This window comes from Candidozyma auris, chromosome 2 (genome assembly GCF_003013715.1).
Source record: "Candidozyma auris chromosome 2, complete sequence".
In the NCBI taxonomy this organism is placed as follows: Eukaryota; Fungi; Ascomycota; class Pichiomycetes; order Serinales; family Metschnikowiaceae; genus Candidozyma; species Candidozyma auris.
The window spans coordinates 2,075,384-2,098,203 of record NC_072813.1 but is presented as its reverse complement, the minus strand read 5'-3'; the positions used below and the strand labels follow the sequence as shown (position 1 = coordinate 2,098,203).

The window sequence follows — 22,820 nt, the reverse complement described above, 5'->3', positions numbered from 1 at the left end:
TGGGAGACGCGCGGTATTCGCGATGCGCTTTTGTCGCCAATCTAGATTCCAAGAATACGGCACGTTCCATCATGATAACCTCAGATAGCAAGATAATTCTTTTGCCACATGACATCAGAGATGCTCAGATCATCGGTGTCCGATTCGGTGGAAGAGATAGATCCTTGTTGATTGCTGATGATCAAATTTTGGAATTGCTTGAAGTTGTTGGACACAGCTCCTTTGATTTTGCTCCCCTCCCACAATTGTCAACATCGGAAGCTGTCAAATCAATCCTATTTGAGGATGCAACAGGCAAAGGTTATTGCTTACAGAGAGCTAATTTCATACTCGCCACGAAGTTCGATATCATATATTATTTTGGTGCAGTTTTTTACGAGCATTCATCCTTCTCTGCGTGTTATCAGAGCCTGAACGACATACGAGATAGCCTTGACGATTTGGGTGTGATCTCTGATTGGAATGACCATGTTTGCAAAGCATTAGATTCCTCACTTGAGCTACTCTGTGAGATGGTTCGAGAGGGTGATGAGACCTACTTCCGATTTTCGAAGAGCAAGCTTCACAAAATATTGTTTCGTAGAGTGGAAAAGCTCAAGGACTTTATTATCAAAACGCCAAGCTCAAGTTTGAGTCAACTGATCAAGCGGTCTCTCGCTTCTAATGTGGCACTCCCGAATGATATTTTACATGCCCAGCTGCTCAAATATGCTATAGATATGGTGATTGCATCTTATTTCACGCCACTGTTCAAAGATGAATTCATTGAATCGTCTAACTATTCATTCGATGCACTCAACTCCTATCTTGAAATGGAAAAGGTACAAAATGCAAATGAAAAGCCGATTTCTACTGACCTGAGCTCCCAAAAGAAGAAAGTTGGGTCCAGGAAAGGTAACTCGAAGTCGTTGAAGGTGGCAGCGGGAAAGGGTGCTCTCGATTCTTTTTTCCGAAGAACTTAATTAACGACTTGCTCCAACCTCCAATAACATAAGCTTCTCGGCCTCGAATGCAGCTTTTGAATTTGCATTCAAGCAACTTCGCATGAGACTGGTGAGGGTTTCCACAATTTCGATACTATCTTTGGCAAGTTGCATAAGTTTATAGCCGTCTATTGGTATACCACCATGCTTAGAAATTTGTATTACTTCTCGATTACTGTTGAGAGTAACAACGAGAGACCCGTCTCGAGCAAGCTCTTCCTCTTTGTCGGCATCTAGAATAGAGATTTCGTCGTTTGATAAACCTTTGATGTTTTCTGTCGCTCCTTGAGGGTTGAAGAACGAGATTGTCACGCAAAGAGGCACATGCAAGATACTCAAAGGAGTTGGCCGATGTGTCTTCGTACTATGTATGATGACTTCAGTTCCGCTAATTGAGATGTCGGGTTTTCTGAAGTGGTGCAAGGCAGTCATAACACCCAAGCTGGAAGCATCGATTAGTCCACCGTCATGATTAAGAAAATTTATATCAACTCTAATATGCCAAACTTTCTCTCCGGCTATAATACAGAGGCTCTCGAGGTCAAGAGCATTGGATCTTCTCACTGCCTTTTCGATGAGTCTTGAAACGAGAACTTCTTCATCAGATAATTTTCCGTTCTCAAATGATGTACATGCCATGGAGCTCGTTTCAGAGTTGATTGAAAACAATCCTTCAAATGGTCTATCTTCGTATGGTCTACTGACCTCAGCGCTTACTCTGACGCTCAACTTTGTCTTGCCCCACTCAAGTTCAACGAAGCCCGGCTCGACAGGCGATATGTGGATTACAGGTGTTCGTATCACGTTACATCCTCTGCCATTTAGACGACATCCTCTTTTTACTGCCTCAATTATAAAACCTCGTTTGTTCGCACTAAAGTCAAATTCTTTCATATATGGTAGAATTGTTCGATGAAGAGAAATCGATGAGCGAAATGTTGAGGGTGTTGTAATGTCGCGATCACATGATTATACATAACAAGTATCACGTGATGAGGATTGCAGCTCATCGCCAGTGTATCACTTGGTGAAGGTAGATCATCTAAGCATGATGACTTGATAACAGGGGTTATGTAAGCTGGTGACATATATGTATCTATGGACAAGTTAGAGAAGATCAGGAAGTGATCTCAAGTGAGAAAAACGAAATTGCTCTCTAGAGAAGGTCAGAATGTTTTGGGAGGGAAGCTCCATATTTATAGACGGATAGCTAGGTTGACAAGCCATCCTCCCATGGTCGGTAAACCAATTTTAAGGTTGTGTGCACTACCGTTTCTCAACGGAGAGCATGAGTGCACGAAACAATAAACTCATACATTCACCAACCACGTACTCAAAAGAGGATGATCCTCTAATGTACTTGATAACGTGTGACAGATATGCTCACGCAGCCTGAGATTGTAAGCTTAGACTGCAGAAGTAGACTTAGATCATGCTCACGTTTTAAAGTCTTGCCAACTAAGAAATCACAGTGATCTCACCACAAAATAGATCAGTTTAAAATACCTGTCTCAGTATTCTCATTCAGATAATAAAGTCTAAGTTCTTGAGTTACAAATTTGTATAAGCTTCCATTTTCTATTCACTGCCTGAAGCATGCCAAAAATTTTATTGGAATGTCTACCGAAGAAGCAACATCGCACGCGACTTGGCGATGGTGAAATAAAAAACATGTGTGGATTTGCGTCGTGAGGGAGTACTCAGGTTTTGGGAGAGTTTTGGATCCATAATGAGTATCAATCATAATTATAGTAGAATGATTACGAGTAAGTATTCCTCACACGGCAGAAAAAATAGGGAAAGTAGCGATCACACATATTAAAGAGGTGTTGGGGTAACGAAGATCTAGATACTTCTAAAAAGCTTATTATTCTCTTGATTCGAGCCCTCAGGCTTGTCTGACCTGATTGAGTATCGTTTGCCTTGGTGACTTATAGTCACAAACCTGATGAACGACTAATCATTGACCTGCATTTAAGCGCCATTTCAGAGAGCACAAATCCTTCGAACAAATTCTAGTGTAAAGCTATGTTTCCTCTATCTGCCAAACGAAATCTACTTGCTCGAGTTAGACTTTACTCGTCAACTAATGGCTTTAAGAACCAAAATCCCGCCTTGAGCTTTTTTCAGCGAGCCAAATTGCCCGCCAATACCATTATCAAATTTGTTCCACAACAAACTGCCTATGTTGTAGAACGTATGGGAAAATTTCTGAAAGTATTGCAGCCTGGTATTGCACTTCTTTTACCATTCTTAGACAGGATCTCTTATGTACATTCTTTAAAGGAGACTGCCATTGAGATCCCATCCCAAAATGCCATCACAGCGGATAATGTCTCTCTTGAACTTGACGGAATCTTGTATATCAAGGTTCACGACCCTTATAAAGCGTCATATGGCGTTGAGGACTTCAAGTTTGCTATAAGTCAGCTCGCTCAAACCACGATGAGGTCAGAAATCGGCTCCATGAGTCTTGACGCGGTTTTGAAAGAAAGGCAAAAACTAAACACCAATATCAATCAGATAATAAACGAAGCCGCTAAAGATCATTGGGGAGTTGAGTGTTTGCGATATGAAATAAGGGATATTCATCCTCCACAAAATGTTGTCGATGCCATGCATAGGCAAGTTAGTGCCGACAGATCGAAGCGTGCGGACATTTTGGAGTCAGAGGGAGTAAGGCAATCGAAAATAAATATAGCTGAAGGAGAAAAACAGGCTGCTATTTTGAAGGCCGAATCAACTGCAGTAAGCATTGAACGTATTGCTAAGACGATTGCGGAACACTCAGGAGAAAATGCTGTTAATCTTCAAATTGCTCAAGAGTATATCAAGGAATTTGGTAATATTGCGAAGACCACTAATACAGTGGTGATTCCTTCGAGCATGAGCGATGTAAGCGGCTTTGTTGCCTCCGGTTTGTCTGTTTACGATTCCATCGCCAAAAGAACAAAGAACGATCTGTAAGCATTTACGGCCTAGGGTAGTGAATTGCTTCACAGCATATCAAATATAAATCGTAAATTGTATCTAAACAAGCTCATTTTGGTTCCAAAAGAGTGATTAGCATGCTAGCTTAAACTATATTTTGCTCCTTGCTTATATTAACTTGCGCAGGGAGGTTTGAGTCCTTCCTTGATCTTCTTTTAACAATTCTTCTCCATCTTACTTTAGCTTGCAATCGTTCAAGACTTTTGGTAAAATTTGTGTGAACACACCATTGGTAGAAATACCATTCTAGTAACAAGAAGAGACTTGCGATGATAAACCCTCCAAATACAGCCAACCCGATGTGATTAGCTAACGACTTCACAAATTTAGCATCATCAAGATGCCACAGAGATCCAGGTGATATCGCAAAGAAGGAAAATTCGTGGGTCTTATAGTCTCGCGGAAGCAAAATTCTAACCTTGGCGGCCTCCGGAACACCATAACGTTTGTACTGCTGTAGCATGACAGAGAGAAATAAAGGGCCAGTGGAAAACATTATCGTGATATAAGGAACAAGCCAGTTTCTCTTATACTTCTTGAGATTGTCTAGCACCTTGATGAAAAAAGGGTGCTTTGGTACTGCGCCCATCACATCATTTGAGATGCCTGTTGGTACAGTCTGTCTCACAAATGCTGGAACCGTCAACAAAGGGTCTAAACGGCGGACGCAACCATCGTCCAAATCGATGTAGATGCCGCCATAATGCGCTAAAGCGAAGTAGCGAATAGCATCTGCACGTTGAATAGGATATGGATAAGAATCCCAGGTCTCGAGAAACCAAGGGTACTCCTCTGCGATGAACTCTCTAGCAGAATTGTCAGTCCATAATATGTATTGGTAATCAGGATGTAGCTCCACACAAGCTTCTTGCCCGGGCTGCCATAGCTTCGGAATATGCTCGTCCTTGTATGTTTGATGTATAATTTTGGGTATGACGTTCGGTTTATCAATTCTTCCATCAGCGGGATTGAGCTCAACATCTAGTAGATCATCTTGAAAAGAATCATCAAAAAGCAAACTAATCAAATCATAGCTGCAATAAACCAAAAATGCTATTAAGGCAGCATGGCCCCACAAGATGAACTTTAACTCTTTCCTCATTGATACTTGAGGGGGTGAAGTACCTTAGACTAGTGACGAGGGCGATAACTATCTGTTATCTGATACGCTTCTTAGCAAAAAAGAATCGACAACCCTTTAAGACTTTTGAAGGAAGAAGAAGGTGATGTGTTTGGTCCGCGCTTCCTCCCAGCATGGGTCGCACAACTAAAGGGCGATAGGAGAAGGACGAGGCAATTAGACACTCAAATGATAGCACATCGGAGGCACGAACTCGAACGCCAATCTACGCGTTGATAAAAAGAAGAACACTCTTCGAAAGACTGGTTCACAGTTTGGAGAAGGACAAAAGTTTAACGATTCTTCGAGTCTACTATAAACCGATTTTTGATTATTTGTGGCTGAGTCCTTCTTTCGTCACGAGATAGCGAAAGAATGGTGCATGGATGTATGAATAGGAGAGAATGGCAATATCAAATTGTATGCATGAATAAATGGACCAGGTACATGGGTAGCTGAAGCAGCTTAAAATTTTTGCAAACTACGAAATTGTGACTTCTCAACACTAATTGTTCTATGTAATGGCTTCGAGGCATGATTTTTAGACTCTGAAATCACAACTTGGCCCTGTACTCATTGGCGTCCCTCTCGAAGTTTTTATCCACGATGTCAATCATGTAGTTTAAGGAAATGTTATCTACCTCACTTTTCATGATAAACCTTTGCAAGAAATTTAAGATAAACTTCAAGTCACGCAGATTTCTAATGATGACATATGCTTTCGTTTTCGACTTGTTTTTGAATATTTTAATCAACTTCAAATTGTTTAAGTAAAACAAGAATGAGAGCAAATATTGCTTGTTATAGGTCTCAATATGGAAATGCAGGTTACCCTTCTCAAACATCTTCATATTCTCCTTTTGAATGATCTTCAAGAGTGATTTGGTGGTCGGGTAGTCCTTCAGCATCAAGTTGTCACTGATGAGTTGTTGTTCAGTAATTTTATTTTGTGAATTTGCATAAAATTTCACCACGGTGCTATTCAACTCATCGACACAAATCATAAATGATTCGATGAAGGGCAAAATGATGGTTGCAAGCACGTTGTGAAAGTATTTGTTCTTCACCTCGAATGAATCCGAGATGACACCCAACTCTTGATACCTCTCCAAGATATAAGACAAATTATGCCGCGGATTGTAGTTGTAATCAAACAAAAACTCGTTTTTTAAAAACCCAGTGAAAATATAAAATAGCTTGTTGATTTGCATTCGATCCAGGGTTTTCAACAAGATAAGTGATACCAAACACTTATGAATCAATAAATGGATGGTAAGGTTCTTGTAGTAAAGAAGTTCAAACGAATTATCAACTCTCACGACATTTGTTTCAGGATTGATTCGAGTGAATTTGAAGAAAGAAATAATCTGCATTTTGATTAACTCGATCTTTTGATCAGGTGTTAATTCCTGGATAGCTTTTAAAATCTTTGAATTTGTTGGGCTCAAATTTTCCTCCTGATAGACATTTATTAGGAAGTCAAGCATTGGCAACAAATCCGCCGCATTAAACTCTGCTTTTCCCGACATATAATGATAAGTTTGTATAACCATGCCAACAATTGCACACTCAGGTAAATAGGAGGCATTGTTTATAGCGTGTAAGATTTTGAAGCCAAGTTTTTTTAAGTTGATGTCCTGCTCAGACACTGAGGCGTCGTCCTCAGCTTCATAATCAACCCTGTTTTTTGGATCTTCAACATAAGAGGATAAAGTGAAGCAGTCAGCTAATTTAACGAAGATCTTCCCATGCAACGTGCGATTGACATTGGTGACGAAGCCGTCCTTCGTGACTTCCTTCTTCGAGTCGTCTCTGTCAACCCCATACACAAGATTTGAGATTCCATTTGACAAAATATTCACGAAACTTTCTTGTTTTTTGTCGCTGCCAATTAGTTCATCAAGATAGCCGTCAGCCTCATAGATTCGCTCATAAGTGATTGAAATTGGCTGCATCAACATGTCGAAATTTCTGTTACCCTCTTGACGACGCTGTTTCAAATAAATTGACACAAGAGTCTTGAGAATACCGTATTTTGGAAGAAGCAACTTGCCGTCTCTGGAACGCGTCCCCTCAATAAACACTTCGAAGTGGATTTTGTTCATGAGGACATATTCAACATAATTCGTAAGGTTCCTCTCGGTATACAACTCGTTGTTGAATGACCTTTTGATGAAAATTCCGCCTAATCCTTTCATTATTCTTCCAAATATTGCCACATTCAAATTTTCACCCGCGATAACTGTGGGGATGGACATCTGGAATCTAATTAAAATCAAATGTAACATGACGTAGTCGATATGAGACTGATGGTTCGGGAGGAGAATAATGGACATCGGATTCTCCAAATATCTCTTGTAGAGTGAGCTCATTTGTTCCCTATTGACCCATACGCCTTGAGGGAACATCTTGCGAACAGTTTTTATAACCGTGATGTAACAGACTTTTAAAAATGTAGGTGAACCAAATTGGGGAAGATTCTTTTCATTTTCGGCGGAGTAGTATTTAATCATGAAGTTCTTCACTTCCGTGTATCTCTTCAGAAAATCTTTTGCCTTAATAAGGTTCATCCTTAATTCCAGATCCACTAGTTTATACACCAATTCATCCAACTTCTCGTCCGTCTTCTGTAATCTTTCTGCCATAAACTCTTTCGACATGCGATTGAATTTTCCGCCAATCTTACTGACTGAATATTTGAACTCACCATTCGAATAAATGTCGTCATACTTTATGGAGCTGAAGAACTTAATAAAGTTTCCCAAAAGACTAAAACTATTGCTTACCTTCTCATTCGTCTCTAAATCCAAAACCGTCTCCTTATCCGTTGGTAAGGGAAAAGTAAGCTCAACATTGGGTTCCGTCAACGCATTGTCTAAAATATTGACATCAAAGTCTGAATTTGCAATTGTATCTGCCATCGCTGAACGAGTGGTTTACCAATAATTGTTGCGCTCCTAAGACCTTTAAGTACGATTTTCTGTGAACCCAACATTCACGACCCCACAGCAGGCTTTTTTCCTCTTGGAGACATGAAGTTAATGCGCATATGTCTCTCGATAGATAAATTGCTTCGTTGACTAGGAGAGAGCGGCTCATGAAAACAAAAGATAGAGATGTAAGAACAGACAACAATGGATTCTGACTCTTTCTCGCGAATCATGAAGCGAGAAACAGGCACGGGCTGGTCTTTAGAAAAAGCTCTACTATTTAGGTGTTGGGTGGTCCCTATCACATGTTTGAAAAGTATGCTTGGGCTGCATGAAACCGCACAAAATCAAGATTGCGTATTATACTGATAGCGTAATTTACTTTAGATAATATGATCTGTAGATTGCCTCTATTAATTTGTTGGTTTCATATTGCTTGACCAAGTCTACACCAATTTTGGCCTTGCAGTACCTGATGATCGCACAAGGTTGGCTCTAGCCATAAGTTGATAGATCCGGCAATCATGATGCCGAAAGAATCACTAATACCCACGCTACCCATCGCAAATTCCCTTGAGGTCTCCGACACTTGTTCACTCACGGACATGAAAGTGTTCACATACAGAAACCCGCCAAGTAATCCCTCGTAAAAAATTAGCAACGAAAGGCCCCAAATGTTTGGAAATGGAATGCTGTATAATGACTGAAATAAAGTAATCACAACATTAACAAATTGAAGAAACGTCAATAAGTACAATTGACGGATCCTGATTCCAAAGTTTATTGACGATCTAGAGATGAAAACGCCAACTTGGTATAAGAACCCATAAAATACGTAAATGTCTCGGTACTCCTTAAAAAGCCATGTAGGCAATTGGTGTAAGGGAAAAAGCAAAGTTGGGGATATCCCCTGATTGATCACATATTCGAAAATGTAAACGGTGCTCAATGGTATCATGAATGGCCGAACCAAGGGCCTTATCTTGTTTAGTGTTTCGCCGGCGTGAGCAATGAGATCCCTAATCATACCTACATGGTATCCTTGTTTTATCCCATCAATATCGACATCATTAGCAAGACTCGTATCCATAAGTTCACCTCCAGTGGATAGCTCATGATAGCTGATGACTGGAGGTAACAATAAATAGTATGCTATGATATGGCTGAAGGGGATGATGGCAAATAGTAGGAGTGCCTTTTGGGCTGACAACTTCAATACATTTGTTAACAACAAGTAGAGGAAGCTTCCCGCAATCCCAGCACCACCAGTACCTGTGGAAAACCCACCGATAGCAGAGTTCCTAGGATAAAAATGAGTCAACAGAAGAAAAGAGACTTCGCCCAATCCAGATGAAGCGGATGCCATGCAAATTCCTATAATAACAACAACTTTGCTCTGGAAGAACAAGCTCACTATAAGCATTCCAGGAAAAGAAAGTGCGATCAATGTCCATATTCTAGTGTGATAAGGTACTTCATGAATTACCAATGGTGCTAATGCTTTGATAAGCAAGGACGGCATTATATCTGCGAGCAATACTACCCCCTTAGGGGTAGCAGAACCAACGAGGTCTATAGCTGCAGAAAGGATCACAACATATAAAATGTTGTTCACTAGTCCAAAGACTAAAAAGGTTATGAAAATGCGTTGAGCATCTGTAAACTCTGATGGAAGCATATCATTGATCAAACGTGGTGACAACATTCGCGATTACAGTCTTTAAGACAAGAATTTCCATATACACTCAGAACCGGATAAAAATTGCTCGTTATACATGATTGTGTAAACCTCATGGAATCAAATTGACTCTGAACGAAATGTAAATATAAAAATTAAAAAAAGAAAAATAATTTTGCGTATTCGGTTCTAATCTGTTGCCATCATCAGTCCTTTTGATTTAGTACTGCATATCCTGGAATTTTTACATTCGTAGCCCTAGCTCCCGAAGTGAACTCATAAGATTACATGTGTGTACTGTATATATTACCCTCGAGATGCCTTCTCGCGCAGCCAAAATTTTCATTGAGTCACCTTTCATTCCAGCACTCAGAGTTCGTTGCGAACACACATTACAAATATTTTATTTTACATTCTCGCTTCCTTCTTTTCTTTTCGCTTCCACAACTGTCATGAGCCAGACACCCATTCCTGAAGAGTACGACGACACAAGGATTATGGGATATGACCCCTTGATACCACCAGCGCTCCTTCAGAATGAAATTAAAGCGTCAAAGAAATCATTGGAAACAGTCATCAAGGGAAGAGTTGACGCATCAAGAATCATCGGCGGGAAGGACGACCGTTGTTTAGTCATTGTGGGTCCTTGCTCCATTCATGATCCGGAGGCTGCACTCGAGTACGCTAATCGTTTAAAAAAGATCTCCGAGGAGTTGGAGAATGACTTAGTCATCATCATGAGAGCTTATTTAGAAAAGCCTAGAACAACTGTAGGTTGGAAGGGCCTCATTAATGATCCTAATGTCGACAACTCTTTTGATATCAATAAGGGTCTCAGGGTTTCGAGAAAGTTGTATGCTGACTTGACTGGTGCTGTGGGTATTCCTATTGGAAGTGAGATGCTAGACACAATTTCCCCGCAATACTTCTCTGACTTATTGAGTTTTGGCGCAGTTGGTGCTAGAACCACGGAGTCTCAGTTACACAGAGAGTTGGCTTCTGGCTTATCCTTTCCTATCGGCTTTAAAAATGGTACCGATGGCAATGTTGGGGTTGCATTGGACGCCGTGCAAGCATCATCAAAAGGTCATCATTTCATGGGTGTGACGAAGAACGGATTAGCGGCAATCACAACCACGAAGGGAAATGACCACTGCTTCATCATTTTGAGAGGTGGTAAGAACTTGACGAACTATGATTTACAGTCCGTTCAGAGCGCCAAGTCAGCCATCGCAAAAAGCTCAAATCCTAACATAAAGATCATGATTGACTGCTCACATGACAATTCGAAGAAAGATTACAGAAATCAGCCTGCTGTGTTAGAAGATGTCCTGAGACAGATTGAGGCGGGTGAAAACGCGTTAATGGGTGTGATGATTGAATCCAATATCAACGAGGGGAAGCAAAGTATGCCATCAGGTAACGAAGGTAAGCGGGCATTAAAATATGGCGTATCGATTACTGACAGCTGTGTTTCTTGGGACACAACGGTAAAAATGTTGAATAACTTAGCTAGGGCTGTGCAAAAAAGAAGGCAAAAGAACGGCTCTACATGATTTGCTCAAATATTAATAAATTCAATCCTTTTTTGCTACAAAGCTTTCATTCCATGGAAATTGCAGCTTCTCAAAATCTAACTTATCAGGGTCTGCTTGAGCCATTCGCTCAAATAAAAATCGTAAGCATGGATTCGTTAGAGCGTATTCGTGTCTCTGATTAAACGGATTTCTCAACTCCTTTTTGGTTGATAAAGGCGGTTGTATGCCATACAAATCATTTCGAAAGTATCTTGAGGCATTTTCCTCTTCTCCTTTTTTTAATACCCTGTAATACAACTCTTTTTGCGATTCGTCACACTTCGGCATGGGATAATTTCCGACGTAGGATACGCGAGTTGGCTCAAACTTTAGGGCTAGCTGTAAATGTAGCTGCACGAATCTGGAACGTTTGAAGTCAAAACCACAAACGGTAATGTGTGATGGATAGTTGCCACAAACCTCATAGAATCGACAAATCAGAAACAAGACATTTTCAAAAGAGTCTTTTGCAAAGGGCTCAAGTAATACTCTTTCCTCATAATCAGACTTGCTAATCGCTGCCACCGTATATTCACCGAGCAATTTGCAGTATGAGTCGGCTTCAGATATAGGGCCCGCCTCTTTGCATGTTTTTCCGCCTGAAATGATCATCAAAGCATATTGATCCTCCTTCAACACCTTTGCCGCTTTCAAAAGATGATCAATAAAACATAGGTGATTATCACCTTCCATCTGATAACTTTGCAAAAGCCATTCTTTTGCATCTCGTCCCGCCAGCAGACCACCTTTCCAGATAGAATGGCAGGGCACAATCACTAAATGAGTAAACATTGCTTGGGTATTACTAGGAAACTACCATGCACTATGTATGATGCGACTCTAAAACGACCTCATGGAGATAAATATAGCACCCAATTAAAGCTTTCCAATGACAATAAGCAGCAATTACCACCATGAAATGGAATATTTGATGGGAATGTCCCACGAAATCAAATTTTCCACGTAGATGTTTTTTTGCTGCTGTAGAGCCCTTTGCATGAAAGAACCTCTCAGGAATTCGTGCTGCATATAAACTCGCGCCAAAGATGTAGAAGAAACCTTCGCCTACAAGCCAAAGAGCATTGGCACGTTTCTCGGCCTCCTCCAAGCCGAACTTTGCAACTGCTGTAAATACCGGTAAAACTCCCGAAAGCCCAAACATGATGAACATACATGAGCGAAATGGACGATATGCTGGTGTTGAACATCTAACATCAAATGTGACTTTGGTGCACATTAGGGCGAATGCGCAAAAAAGCCCAATAAAAGCATTTCTCCACGAAGGTAAATCATAGAATGTGAATAACACGATGGAGTTGAGAGAGCATGTTATAAGAACAATTATTCCAAAGTAGTCGCACTGATTTCCCGCTTTGGAGACCTTAGGAGAGTGACACTTGAAGCAATGAAACGATGCAGACAGTCCAAGGCAAAAAGTAGCCGCGATTCCAAACTGATAAAAATTGAAAATTTCCCAAATCCCAAGATAGTTTTCGAACTTAGGCATCTTGGATAGATAGTGTGAGATGAAGAATAACCCCATCATCGAGGGAACGAGATGGGAATAAATGTTGATTGACTCGTTATGCCAATAAGTCAAGGATTTGATGCATTCTTTGAAACTTCTTGTTTCTTTTATGTAGCCGTATCTAATGAAGTGATTATCTTGTTGCCACGAGTCGATCTCGTGATAAAAATAAAGTCTTCTGCTATTGTTAGATTCGTGAATGGTCTCCGTTAAAGTCTCCGCTTTCCTGTGATTCAACATTTCGTGGAGAGTCCACGAGAAGGTCGTTTAGTTTTGCTTGAAATCCCGAGCGCAAGTGCGAGGGCGGACTACATGTGAAATGCAGGTTCTAGGCATCCGTAAAGGAGGCAGGTATCGACTTAATCAAGTCCCAATATGATGAGATCTTCAGAGAAAATTCTCTAGAAATTTTATTGTTGAAAGATTCGCCAGCAAAGAATAATCTCCAGGGTGAACTTGGGTAGCTGTATGATCCGTTGCTTCTCTCAAAATACCACCTGTTCACCGGATTCAGACTGCGAGACCTCCAGATGATCTCATCCTGGTACGCCTGCAACATAGCCTTAAAAATAACATCTGCTAAGCTAGGTAGCCCCTGATTGCGTTTTGGAATTGCGAATTTGTCAAGATATGGAACGGTCTGACCCGTAGACAACCACTCTCTTGTGATCACCGCGCCTCCGTCATAATCACCAATGATGATGATACAATCAAGACAGCTATTTAAGCGATTCAAATACTCCAACTTCAATGTCCTGCCGAAAGAGTCATTGATCATTGAAATAAATTGTTCTCTGCTAATACTTTTATCCTCACATAAAGATTCAAATTTTGCCTTATTATCGTTTGCAAAGAGCACGCGAACATCAAACCCATTCTTGATTATAGAAGTGGTGACTTGAGGTGTACGTGATCGACTCAGAGGTAATGAGGATGAAACAATGGGCCTATCTGTGAGGACGTTGTATGCAACAGGACTTAGCTCGTTCAGCTTTTGAAACATATCCTCTGGGCGAAGAATAATCCCTGTAGTTTCCGAGAAGCTAGAACAAGCAAGAAGAAGCTCTCGCATGTTCGATAGATTAATTAGATGCCGCTCTCTCACTTCAGGCTCGATGAAGCCGATGTGTAACTCTGAAACAATATCAGAATACTCTTGCGAGTTATTGATGAAAACATGACTAGTTCGTCCACGTTCGATGGAAGGAATTCCGCCTAAGGAATCTATGAATACGATTTTTTGAACATCGGCCAACTTCGACATATCAAGTCCTATGATAGTAGTCAAAAGTGCAACCTGTCCATCAATACGTTCGTATTTCCCAAGGTTTGTGTTGTAAGCAGTTGGAATTACAAGAGGAATACTCCCCTGAATAAGAGGGAAGGTGATATGATTGGTGTCTGAGACGGTTACCTCACCATTTCTCTTGATGAATGCTGACATCAAGGGAGTAACGTGGAGAGCTCTTGCAGAATGGGAGGAAAACGCTTTGGTGATATCGAGAGCACGAGATCGAAGGTATGATACATCTCGCTCACCTCGATTATTGCATTCATTTGAATCGTCTAGCAGGAAAACAATTGAAATGCCAAGTAATCTCAAAGCGTCGAAAGAGTCAATCATACTTTTGTAAGATGCATTTGAAAGATTTGTTGGTAACCGGATAAGGGCGAGTTGTTTAGGCGATGTCATTTTTGTTTCCGATCTGAACACTTCACTGTCAATCAATTGGCCGGGCAACGCTTTTTTATTCCATAGAATGCTTCTACCTTGCGAAGGAGAATCCATTCCACTTAAAAGCAGCTCGGTACCATATTTCATAAGATACTCTCTAGCCTCTCTTTTAGTAGTAGTCGACTTGAGTATAGATAAAATCAAATCCTTCTTATATTTGCCTCGGTCTTGTCCAACTTTAACACTGCTTGCTGCCCACCGCCTCATAGTTGCTGAACTTCAACCGACCCTTTTTTTCGTGTACCCATACTTAATCACGTGCTTCAACTTCCTCGTCGCTGTTTTCTTGGAGGATGGCTTCGTTGGATGCGCCGTGAAGAAGACGTAGCTCATCCATAACTTGCACCACAAATGGCTTCAATTCACCGATTTCCATGGATGATAGTCCATTGAGTTGAATATTGGATTCGTTTAATTCCTTGAGTCCTCGTTGAGCTTTCACTTTTCTTATTTCTTTGAGATCTTGCAAAATACTGAATAATCTTGAAATTGGCTCATCGATATCATCGGGAGCAAACCTCAAAAAAGTAAGTGCTACTTCTTGCCAATTCCAAGGTAGTTGAGAGAAGCGATACTTGTTATGGACTTCCTCCTTATAAACTCGATTCAAATTGCTCCAATTAAGCCATGGTGGAGGTATTAAATTACACTTATCCTGTTCTTTTAGGATCAATGCTATCCATAACGGCACTTCTATATCCATCATCACCTTGAGAGGGGATACTGATCTCTGAGAGGTTAGTAGTAGATAACATACCATATTTGAAGTTACATACCCCCACAAGACTTATACGTTTCATAGAAGATCTTGCTTTGATTTTTACAAGCTCATTGCTTGAAAGAAACTGAAGCTCCTGCGGCGTGAGATTTTGCCTTTGTGTATCCGGAAGGACCATTTCGCCCAGTTCTTGAGATGCTTGATTCTGACGCTTGTGCCTTGAAATCCTTCGACCGCGCCTTCCTGTACAAAATCAATGATGTGACGTAGAGGTCAACGAAGCCTTCTCTAATGAATTATGATAGATTTTGCTTGCGTTAACTCAAACCATAATGAAGGCTGCGCATGAGCTGCGAGCTTTTAGTTATAGCTTGCAGACCTATGATTATCAATATTTAAGGCTTTATCGCTTTGGATGTGTTGTGTGTATTTGACACCTCCTCCGACGGGGCTTAATTATGAAGCAATCTGAGTTAGCTGCTTTTATGTTGATGGCAATCATATTCATCTCAAAAAAGTAGAGAGGTGCAACATCCGTCTAATAATGACTGGATATTTAATGAAGAGTGCGATGACTACTTTATATGGCTGCTGTGCGCTTACCACACGAGAGCTTGCAGGCATCGTAAGTAGCAAAGATGATAGTACGGCAACCAGTCATATCATTCGCAGGCACCATTTACCTTTTGAGAGACCATATGTACAGAATCACCTAACTACATAGCCTACCTCTAAAAATACTAAGTCTGTTAGGGATGCTCTTCAAGTACATCCAATTGCCCTGGTCGGCGGTAGACACATGGGAAGACTGAATATTTGTTACTTTTTTTCTTTTTTTTTTTTTCTCTCTCTCTTTCTACCTTCTATTCATAATTTCCATTCCTGTTAAGACCATGAAATGCAAATTGATCGTCATATTCAGGATTTCCTAAATTGATGTAGCTTTTTAGTTTTTCATTGGGTGGTAAAACGCAGTTTTTTTGCTTTATTGTAGCGATAATATAAATGCGGAACGACAATCCTTATCTTTTTATGCATGAGAATTAGAGAACAACATACCTTTTCTCTCTAGCATAAGGTATCATGAAGCTCAGATTAAGTGTTGTACTTTACTACTCTAAGTTATATTTATCGCTTCATAAAGAAATGACAGTCTCTACCTCTTGCCAGTAATCCAGACACCACCTAAGATGACGAATATGAAATCGCAAAGGAGAGCCATGACTAAATCTCTGCATCCTCGTGTCGAGGATGATTAATTAGAGTCGTTATTACGACGCCAAAAGACTAATTCAAACATTGAATTTCGTCGTCAAGCATATTCTCTCCACAAGAATGTCCTCAGATCCCCAATTAGGAATAATGTCAACAAACACATAACAGAAGTCTATGCAAGCATATAAATTGAGATTCGAGAGCTTTAATAAAACGACCAAAATATTAATACATTGTCGAGCTTGAGCAGATCGAATACATGAAGAACCCTTTTGAAGAAGAACCGCTTGGTGAGGCGAATGAACCACATTACCCAAATGCTGCATTCACGAGACATTCACCCAAGAAACTATACAGCATCACATCGTTTTCAAATATTGACTCTTTCGAAACAGGAAGTGAGCATTATGACCATGCTGACATGACCAAATCACCGGACATATTCTCAAGAAGCTCTTTTCAGCTTCAACAAAAGTCACTCGACTTAAATAGCACGAAAACTCCAAAACTTGATGTTCAGATCCCTTCGACACCGAGAGCAAGATATACATTAAAAGAAAGCCCTAAACGACAGAAGCAAGGCGGTTTCGTATTCGATGACTTCAAAGATAACATCACCGATGGTTATAACGAGATGCATAGCCATCATGGCTCCACAACAAGTACGACGAGGAGTAAGAGAATACTCGAACCACCTCAGCCAATCTTTACTCCGGAAACTTTCGCCGAAGCTAATCCGAATAAAAATGAACCAGAATGTCTGTCTGATGAAAAGACTATCGCATCCGATTTTACGCAAGATTATGAATTCCTGGTATACCAAAAAGACTACGACGAAATGTCGATCTCAGATGCGAACACAGCCTATAGCTCTGGCTATCAATCTACTGAGGGCACAAATGAGTATTTTGGATTTTCAATCGACAGGGATATGATGCAAAAAGTGCCAACTGATTTCGTTCCGCCCAAAGATAAGAGGGTTACAAAGCGCAAGGTCCGCCTTGTAGGTGGTGAATCGGGAAATTTTGTTCTCGAAAATAGAATTCCAGAAGAGCTCAAGAAGGTATTAACAAGAACCGAATCTCCCTTTGGAGAGTTCACAAACATGACATACACAGCTTGTACCGCTGAACCCGATGAATTTGTCAAAGATGGATTCACATTACGCCCCGTAAAATACGGCAGAGAAACTGAACTAGTCATTTGTGTGACTATGTACAACGAGGACGAATATGCTTTCGCCAGGACAATGCATGGAATCATGAAAAATGTTGCTCACTTGTGTCTGCGGTCAAAATCATCCACTTGGGGGAAGGACTCATGGAAGAAGGTTCAAGTCGTAATTGTGGCTGACGGCAGAAACAAAGTAAACGAAGCGGTACTACAGCTTCTTACTGCAACTGGATGCTATCAAGACAATTTGGCCCGCCCCTACGTTAACAACAAAAAGGTAAATGCACACTTATTCGAATATACTACTCAGATATCCATCGATGAGAACCTCAAGTTTAAGGGAGATGAGAAGAGTCTTACACCCGTTCAAGTGTTATTCTGTTTGAAAGAAAAAAATCAAAAGAAGATTAACTCTCATAGGTGGCTTTTCAACGCGTTTTGTCCCGTTCTTGATCCCAACGTCATAGTGCTTCTTGATGTGGGCACAAAACCTGACAATCACGCCGTTTACAACCTTTGGAAAGCGTTTGATAAAGACTCCAATGTCGCAGGTGCAGCTGGCGAAATCACAGCCATGAAAGGAAAAGGGTGGGTCAACTTAATAAACCCACTCGTTGCTTCTCAAAATTTCGAATACAAGATGTCCAACATTTTAGACAAACCATTAGAGTCACTTTTTGGGTACATTACTGTCTTGCCTGGTGCATTATCGGCGTACCGTTATATTGCTTTGAGAAATAATGCTGACGGTACCGGACCATTGGCATCTTACTTCAAAGGCGAGGATCTTCTTAACTCAAGACGACTTACAAACAGTAAAACAAATTTCTTTGAGGCAAACATGTATCTCGCCGAGGATAGAATATTATGCTGGGAACTTGTTGCAAAAAGGAACGAGAACTGGGTTCTCAAATTTGTAAAACAGGCCACTGGGGAAACGGACGTGCCTGAAAGTATCCCGGAGTTTTTGTCTCAACGAAGACGTTGGATTAATGGGGCGTTTTTTGCGGCACTTTACTCATTGCGGCATGCGACTAGGATTTGGCAAACCGATCATTCATTCGGGAGAAAATTCTGGTTATGTGTTGAGTTTGTTTACCAGTTTGTTAGCACTGTTTTGTCCTTCTTTTCGTTGAGTAACTTCTACTTAACATTCTATTTTCTCACGGGATCACTTGTTGCAGAGGAAAGCGTCGGGAGAGGTGGTTTTTGGGTATTCACAATCTTCAACTATTTGTGTATTTGTACACTCACATCGTTGTTTATTGCATCAATCGGTAACAGACCTCATGCATCAAAGAATCTCTTCAAGACTTTGATGATTCTACTAACAATTTGCGCTTTATATGCTTTGATAGTGGGGTTCTACTTCGTGATCCGCACCATTCAAAAGTTTGGAATGGGTGAATCTTCGACTTACGTGTTCGTGAGTATTGTCGTTTCACTATTGGCCACCTACGGATTGTACATGTTGATGTCAATTCTTTACTTGGACCCATGGCATATGTTGACCTGCCTGGTGCAGTATTTCATGATGATTCCCTCTTACACTTGCACCCTTCAAATTTTTGCGTTTTGCAACACTCACGATGTTTCATGGGGAACAAAGGGAGACAACAATCCGAAGGAGGACAAGTTTAATCAGTACATCATCCAACAAAATGAGGAGGGTGAATTTGAAGTGATAGTTCAAGACTACAACATTGATGAAGTATACCTCGAGACCCTTTATTCAATCAGGGCGAGGAGGTCGAACAAGAAAGTTAAACATGAACTCATGCATTCTGTTGATCTTGACGGTGAAGACTACGCAAAGCATGTAAGAACAAAGGTTGTACTACTGTGGCTATTACTAAATCTCGTATTTATCATGACAATGTTGCAAGTCTATGAGCCAGGAGAAACGGGCAGAAACTACTACCTTGCATTTATTTTGTGGATGGTCGCAGCTCTTGCAATGTTTAGAGCGATTGGCTCTACGGGTTATCTCTTGCAACATGTTGCTCGTTGGATGGTGGAGTGCTTTAACAAATGGTCACACAAGCGCAATGGCTATCAACGGACGAGGATAAATGCGCTTAATTAGTTCCTCAAAAGCCTCAAAAGCACAAGTTCGACAACGATACCTTTTTATCGTACTTGGACAATCTCAGCAGTATCAGTTACTTGAGGTGTCAATTTTAAATAATAATCATGAGAATGATATAAATGATAATAGTAATTAAAGAACTGAAAAAAGAGGAAAAAGGAAGAAATAATAGTTATCAATTACGTTTGAGAAAAACACCTGGGGTAATTTGTTGGATAATCTCAAGCGCAATTAGTCCGCGAGTAAATATTCGGCCACGACTTTTTTTTATGATCGACAATTCTTCTGTAAAACCAATTTATGGAAGCCCTCAAAGTAAACTCATCAGTATCATTAGGCAAGAACATGTTCCTTTAAAAATGGTGTGTGCTGTACTATGCTCGTTTTTCTAAGTCTCAAAAGAAGGACATATGGTCAAATCATCAATGCAAAAAGGCTTGATTTGAGATGCAAATGGAGACTGCACGGTTGTGAAACAAAAAGCTTAGACCTTTTCACTTCTTACCCTATGTGTTTTTCCATAGAGACGCTGTTCGGGACAAAGTCCACAGTTGCGGCGAGCATCTACGCAGAACAGGGTAAGAATGCTCAGCCATAGAAGATAAAGTTACCAAAAGAGCTCAATCGTAAAATGATACGTTTTGCATCAAAGTTGATGTGTACAAGTTACATTTCACAAAATTACAGATGTTGAAATTATAGAGATTGTAGTTGGCTTTGTCTCAATGAAGATGGCGGGTGACGAGCAGCGCTATAGACCCTCTTAGCCCTCAGTTCTCTCAACTACACACCTCCCATACTACTCTCACGCCTTGCACCTGTTACAAAAGAGCCCGTGTCCATTATACTAGCTTTTAATTAGCTAGCAAAAGTCTCCATCGCTAACGACATCTTGGATGTACACTCTCGACTCGACTTTAGTCACGTGCATAACACTGCCATGCAGAATCTTCAGCATAAACATTCCTGTATATACCAAAACTGTTGGCTGAAAAAGCAGACATTTCCGGAGCGAAAAGCGTTAATAGTATTGGCCGACTTGAGGTACTTTGCGATCCAAAATGGTCTCGCTTACAACTAACACCAAAAGGAAAAAGGAAGATGTACTCAATTCACTGGTGAAGAAGGCTAGACGCTCCACTTCGTCACGAATACTAAGCTCTTACCATAGCTTACCAGACTTGAATGAGCGCCCGAATCAAAAATGTATGAAAATGCTGATATTTGTGTGGGGATCAGGATCAATGTGCGAGTTAGGCCTTGGTCCTGACGCGCTGACTAAAGAAGTAAAGCGCCCAAGAGCAAATCCCTATCTTTCTCCGGCGAAATTGGGCAAAGATGTCGGTATAGTTGACTTTGCAGTTGGCGGAATGCATGTATTGGCGTTAGACTCGATGAATCGGGTATGGTCGTGGGGCAATAATGATTGCAAAGTACTTGGACGCGACACTACCAAAGTGAAAGAGAAGCTCAAATCTGTTGACTCTGACTCAGATGATGAAGACGGTGACTTAAATGAAGCGGAGTCCACCCCAGGATTGGTTGAGGATTTACCTCAGAATGGCCTAAAGGTAGTACAGCTACTTGCAACTGATAACTTGAGTGGGGTTCTTTACGAGAATGGTGACGTTTACACATGGGGAACTTTTAGAGGTAACGAGGGTCTTCTCGGTTTTGACAGCAACACTCAAGTACAGGAAACACCGTGTCGCATGTCCTCTCTCAAAAATATAGTGCAGCTAGCTGGAGGTAAAGATCACGTCTTGGCATTAGACACCAAGGGAATCGTCTATGCTTGGGGCAACGGCCAGCAGTTCCAGCTTGGAAGAAGAGTTTTAGAAAGACATAAATTGACTGCTCTATCTCCTCAACAATTCGGTCTCTATGACATCAAATACATAGCATGTGGTGACTATCACTGTTTTGCCGTTAATCTAAATGATGAAGTTTTTGCTTGGGGGCTTAATCAATATGGACAGTGTGGTATTTACGGTGAAAATGAACTTGAAGATGGATCACTCGTTACGAAGCCTACTAAGGTGAGCGGCATTTCAGGTAAGGGCGTCGTATCAATAGCTGGTGGTGAACATCATTCAGTAGCGTTGATGAATACTGGTACCGTATTCACTTGGGGCCGTTTAGACATGCAAGAACTCGGGATCCCATCACAAAAGCTACCACTGTACACTTATCGAGATGCTCATGGACGAGCTAGATCAGTGCCTTTTCCGACTCAAATCCAAATTGGTGAATCTACTGACACCAAGGTCAAGGCAATTGGAACAGGCTCGCATCATTCTTTTGCAGTCACCGAGGAAGGAGTGGTATATGCTTGGGGATTTGGAGACACGTATGCACCGGGATTAGGTCCTCTTGATGGTGATGTCGAACTACCAACAAAAATCTATAACACTGCAACGAAAGACATGAAAATAGAAATGATAAGTGGCGGGGGTCAATTTTCAGTAAGTGGTGGGATACCTTCTAGCAACGAGGACAGAATTCCGCCCTCGAGCTCAACATAGCTACTAGAGTGACCATGTGCAACAGAAACTTAAGCATTTTGCTTATTGTTTCAAAGATATGACTGTCTTCAGAGTGTTGCCGATAAACTTACTAGGCTTTTACAAATATAATCATGTAAAATTAGTCCGAGTTCATTTGCAACGTAGGTAAAAAGAAAGTAAAGAAAAAACTAAGAGACGAATTCTAACGTTGATGTAGCACATCGTGACTCTTCCTATTTTTTCTTTTTTTTTTTTCTTTTTTCTTCATTTGGATGAAAAGCAAATTGACGATAGCTGACATGTCTAGCTCATTGCATTTCCATCTGTAGATAAAGACTCCCAAATAATGTCAAGTCGGCATCACTCACACAAAAAGCAAGTACGATTTTAAGTAAGGTAAACATAGATGCTACCTTATCATTTCATTTATTCTTCTCTTTTATGAGGGTATGCTCTACTCTAGAGTACTGCGACATAAACCTGCTCAAATCTTTCTTGAGGTCTGAAATATGTAACCAATCGAGAAGGAACTCTTCAATAACACACCATACCACTTTTCAAGCCTCCTCTTCGATC

General features: G+C 40.8%; 9 protein-coding genes across 9 annotated transcripts; 5 read left to right on the top strand and 4 right to left on the bottom strand. All coding sequences in view use genetic code 12, as the record gives it.

Annotated features, from left to right (window-relative positions):
• Positions 1-71: 71 nt before the first annotated feature.
• On the top strand, positions 72-962 carry CJI96_0002412 (uncharacterized protein; the record flags this gene model as incomplete). Its single annotated transcript, XM_029035932.2, has 1 exon — positions 72-962. The coding sequence occupies one exon, from the start codon at positions 72-74 to the stop codon at positions 960-962; it is 891 nt and encodes a 296-aa protein (XP_028891174.2).
• Positions 963-3,011: 2,049 nt separating this feature from the next.
• Positions 3,012-3,950, top strand: SLP2 (Slp2p; the record flags this gene model as incomplete). Its single annotated transcript, XM_029035931.2, has 1 exon — positions 3,012-3,950. One exon carries the CDS (start codon positions 3,012-3,014, stop codon positions 3,948-3,950), a length of 939 nt encoding a protein of 312 aa, XP_028891173.1.
• Positions 3,951-4,059: 109 nt separating this feature from the next.
• MIT1 (mannosylinositol phosphorylceramide synthase catalytic subunit SUR1) lies at positions 4,060-5,076 on the bottom strand (the record flags this gene model as incomplete). Its single annotated transcript, XM_029035930.2, has 1 exon — positions 4,060-5,076. The coding sequence occupies one exon, from the start codon at positions 5,074-5,076 to the stop codon at positions 4,060-4,062; it is 1,017 nt and encodes a 338-aa protein (XP_028891172.2).
• A 572-nt stretch (positions 5,077-5,648) lies between these two features.
• On the bottom strand, positions 5,649-8,015 carry CJI96_0002409 (uncharacterized protein; the record flags this gene model as incomplete). The annotated part of the gene is made up of 1 exon (XM_029035929.2): positions 5,649-8,015. One exon carries the CDS (start codon positions 8,013-8,015, stop codon positions 5,649-5,651), a length of 2,367 nt encoding a protein of 788 aa, XP_028891171.1.
• Positions 8,016-10,154: 2,139 nt separating this feature from the next.
• ARO4 (3-deoxy-7-phosphoheptulonate synthase ARO4) lies at positions 10,155-11,258 on the top strand (the record flags this gene model as incomplete). The annotated part of the gene is made up of 1 exon (XM_029035927.2): positions 10,155-11,258. One exon carries the CDS (start codon positions 10,155-10,157, stop codon positions 11,256-11,258), a length of 1,104 nt encoding a protein of 367 aa, XP_028891169.2.
• A 1,877-nt stretch (positions 11,259-13,135) lies between these two features.
• On the bottom strand, positions 13,136-14,749 carry ARG2 (acetyl-CoA:L-glutamate N-acetyltransferase; the record flags this gene model as incomplete). Its single annotated transcript, XM_029035926.2, has 1 exon — positions 13,136-14,749. The coding sequence occupies one exon, from the start codon at positions 14,747-14,749 to the stop codon at positions 13,136-13,138; it is 1,614 nt and encodes a 537-aa protein (XP_028891168.1).
• A 43-nt stretch (positions 14,750-14,792) lies between these two features.
• PSF2 (DNA replication protein PSF2) lies at positions 14,793-15,342 on the bottom strand (the record flags this gene model as incomplete). Its single annotated transcript, XM_029035925.2, has 2 exons — positions 14,793-15,272; positions 15,319-15,342. The coding sequence occupies 2 exons, from the start codon at positions 15,340-15,342 to the stop codon at positions 14,793-14,795; spliced, it is 504 nt and encodes a 167-aa protein (XP_028891167.2).
• Positions 15,343-16,734: 1,392 nt separating this feature from the next.
• Positions 16,735-19,734, top strand: CHS1 (chitin synthase; the record flags this gene model as incomplete). The annotated part of the gene is made up of 1 exon (XM_054702085.1): positions 16,735-19,734. The coding sequence occupies one exon, from the start codon at positions 16,735-16,737 to the stop codon at positions 19,732-19,734; it is 3,000 nt and encodes a 999-aa protein (XP_054558060.1).
• Positions 19,735-20,798: 1,064 nt separating this feature from the next.
• CJI96_0002404 (Ran guanyl-nucleotide exchange factor) lies at positions 20,799-22,262 on the top strand (the record flags this gene model as incomplete). The annotated part of the gene is made up of 1 exon (XM_029035923.1): positions 20,799-22,262. The coding sequence occupies one exon, from the start codon at positions 20,799-20,801 to the stop codon at positions 22,260-22,262; it is 1,464 nt and encodes a 487-aa protein (XP_028891165.1).
• Positions 22,263-22,820: the final 558 nt, after the last annotated feature.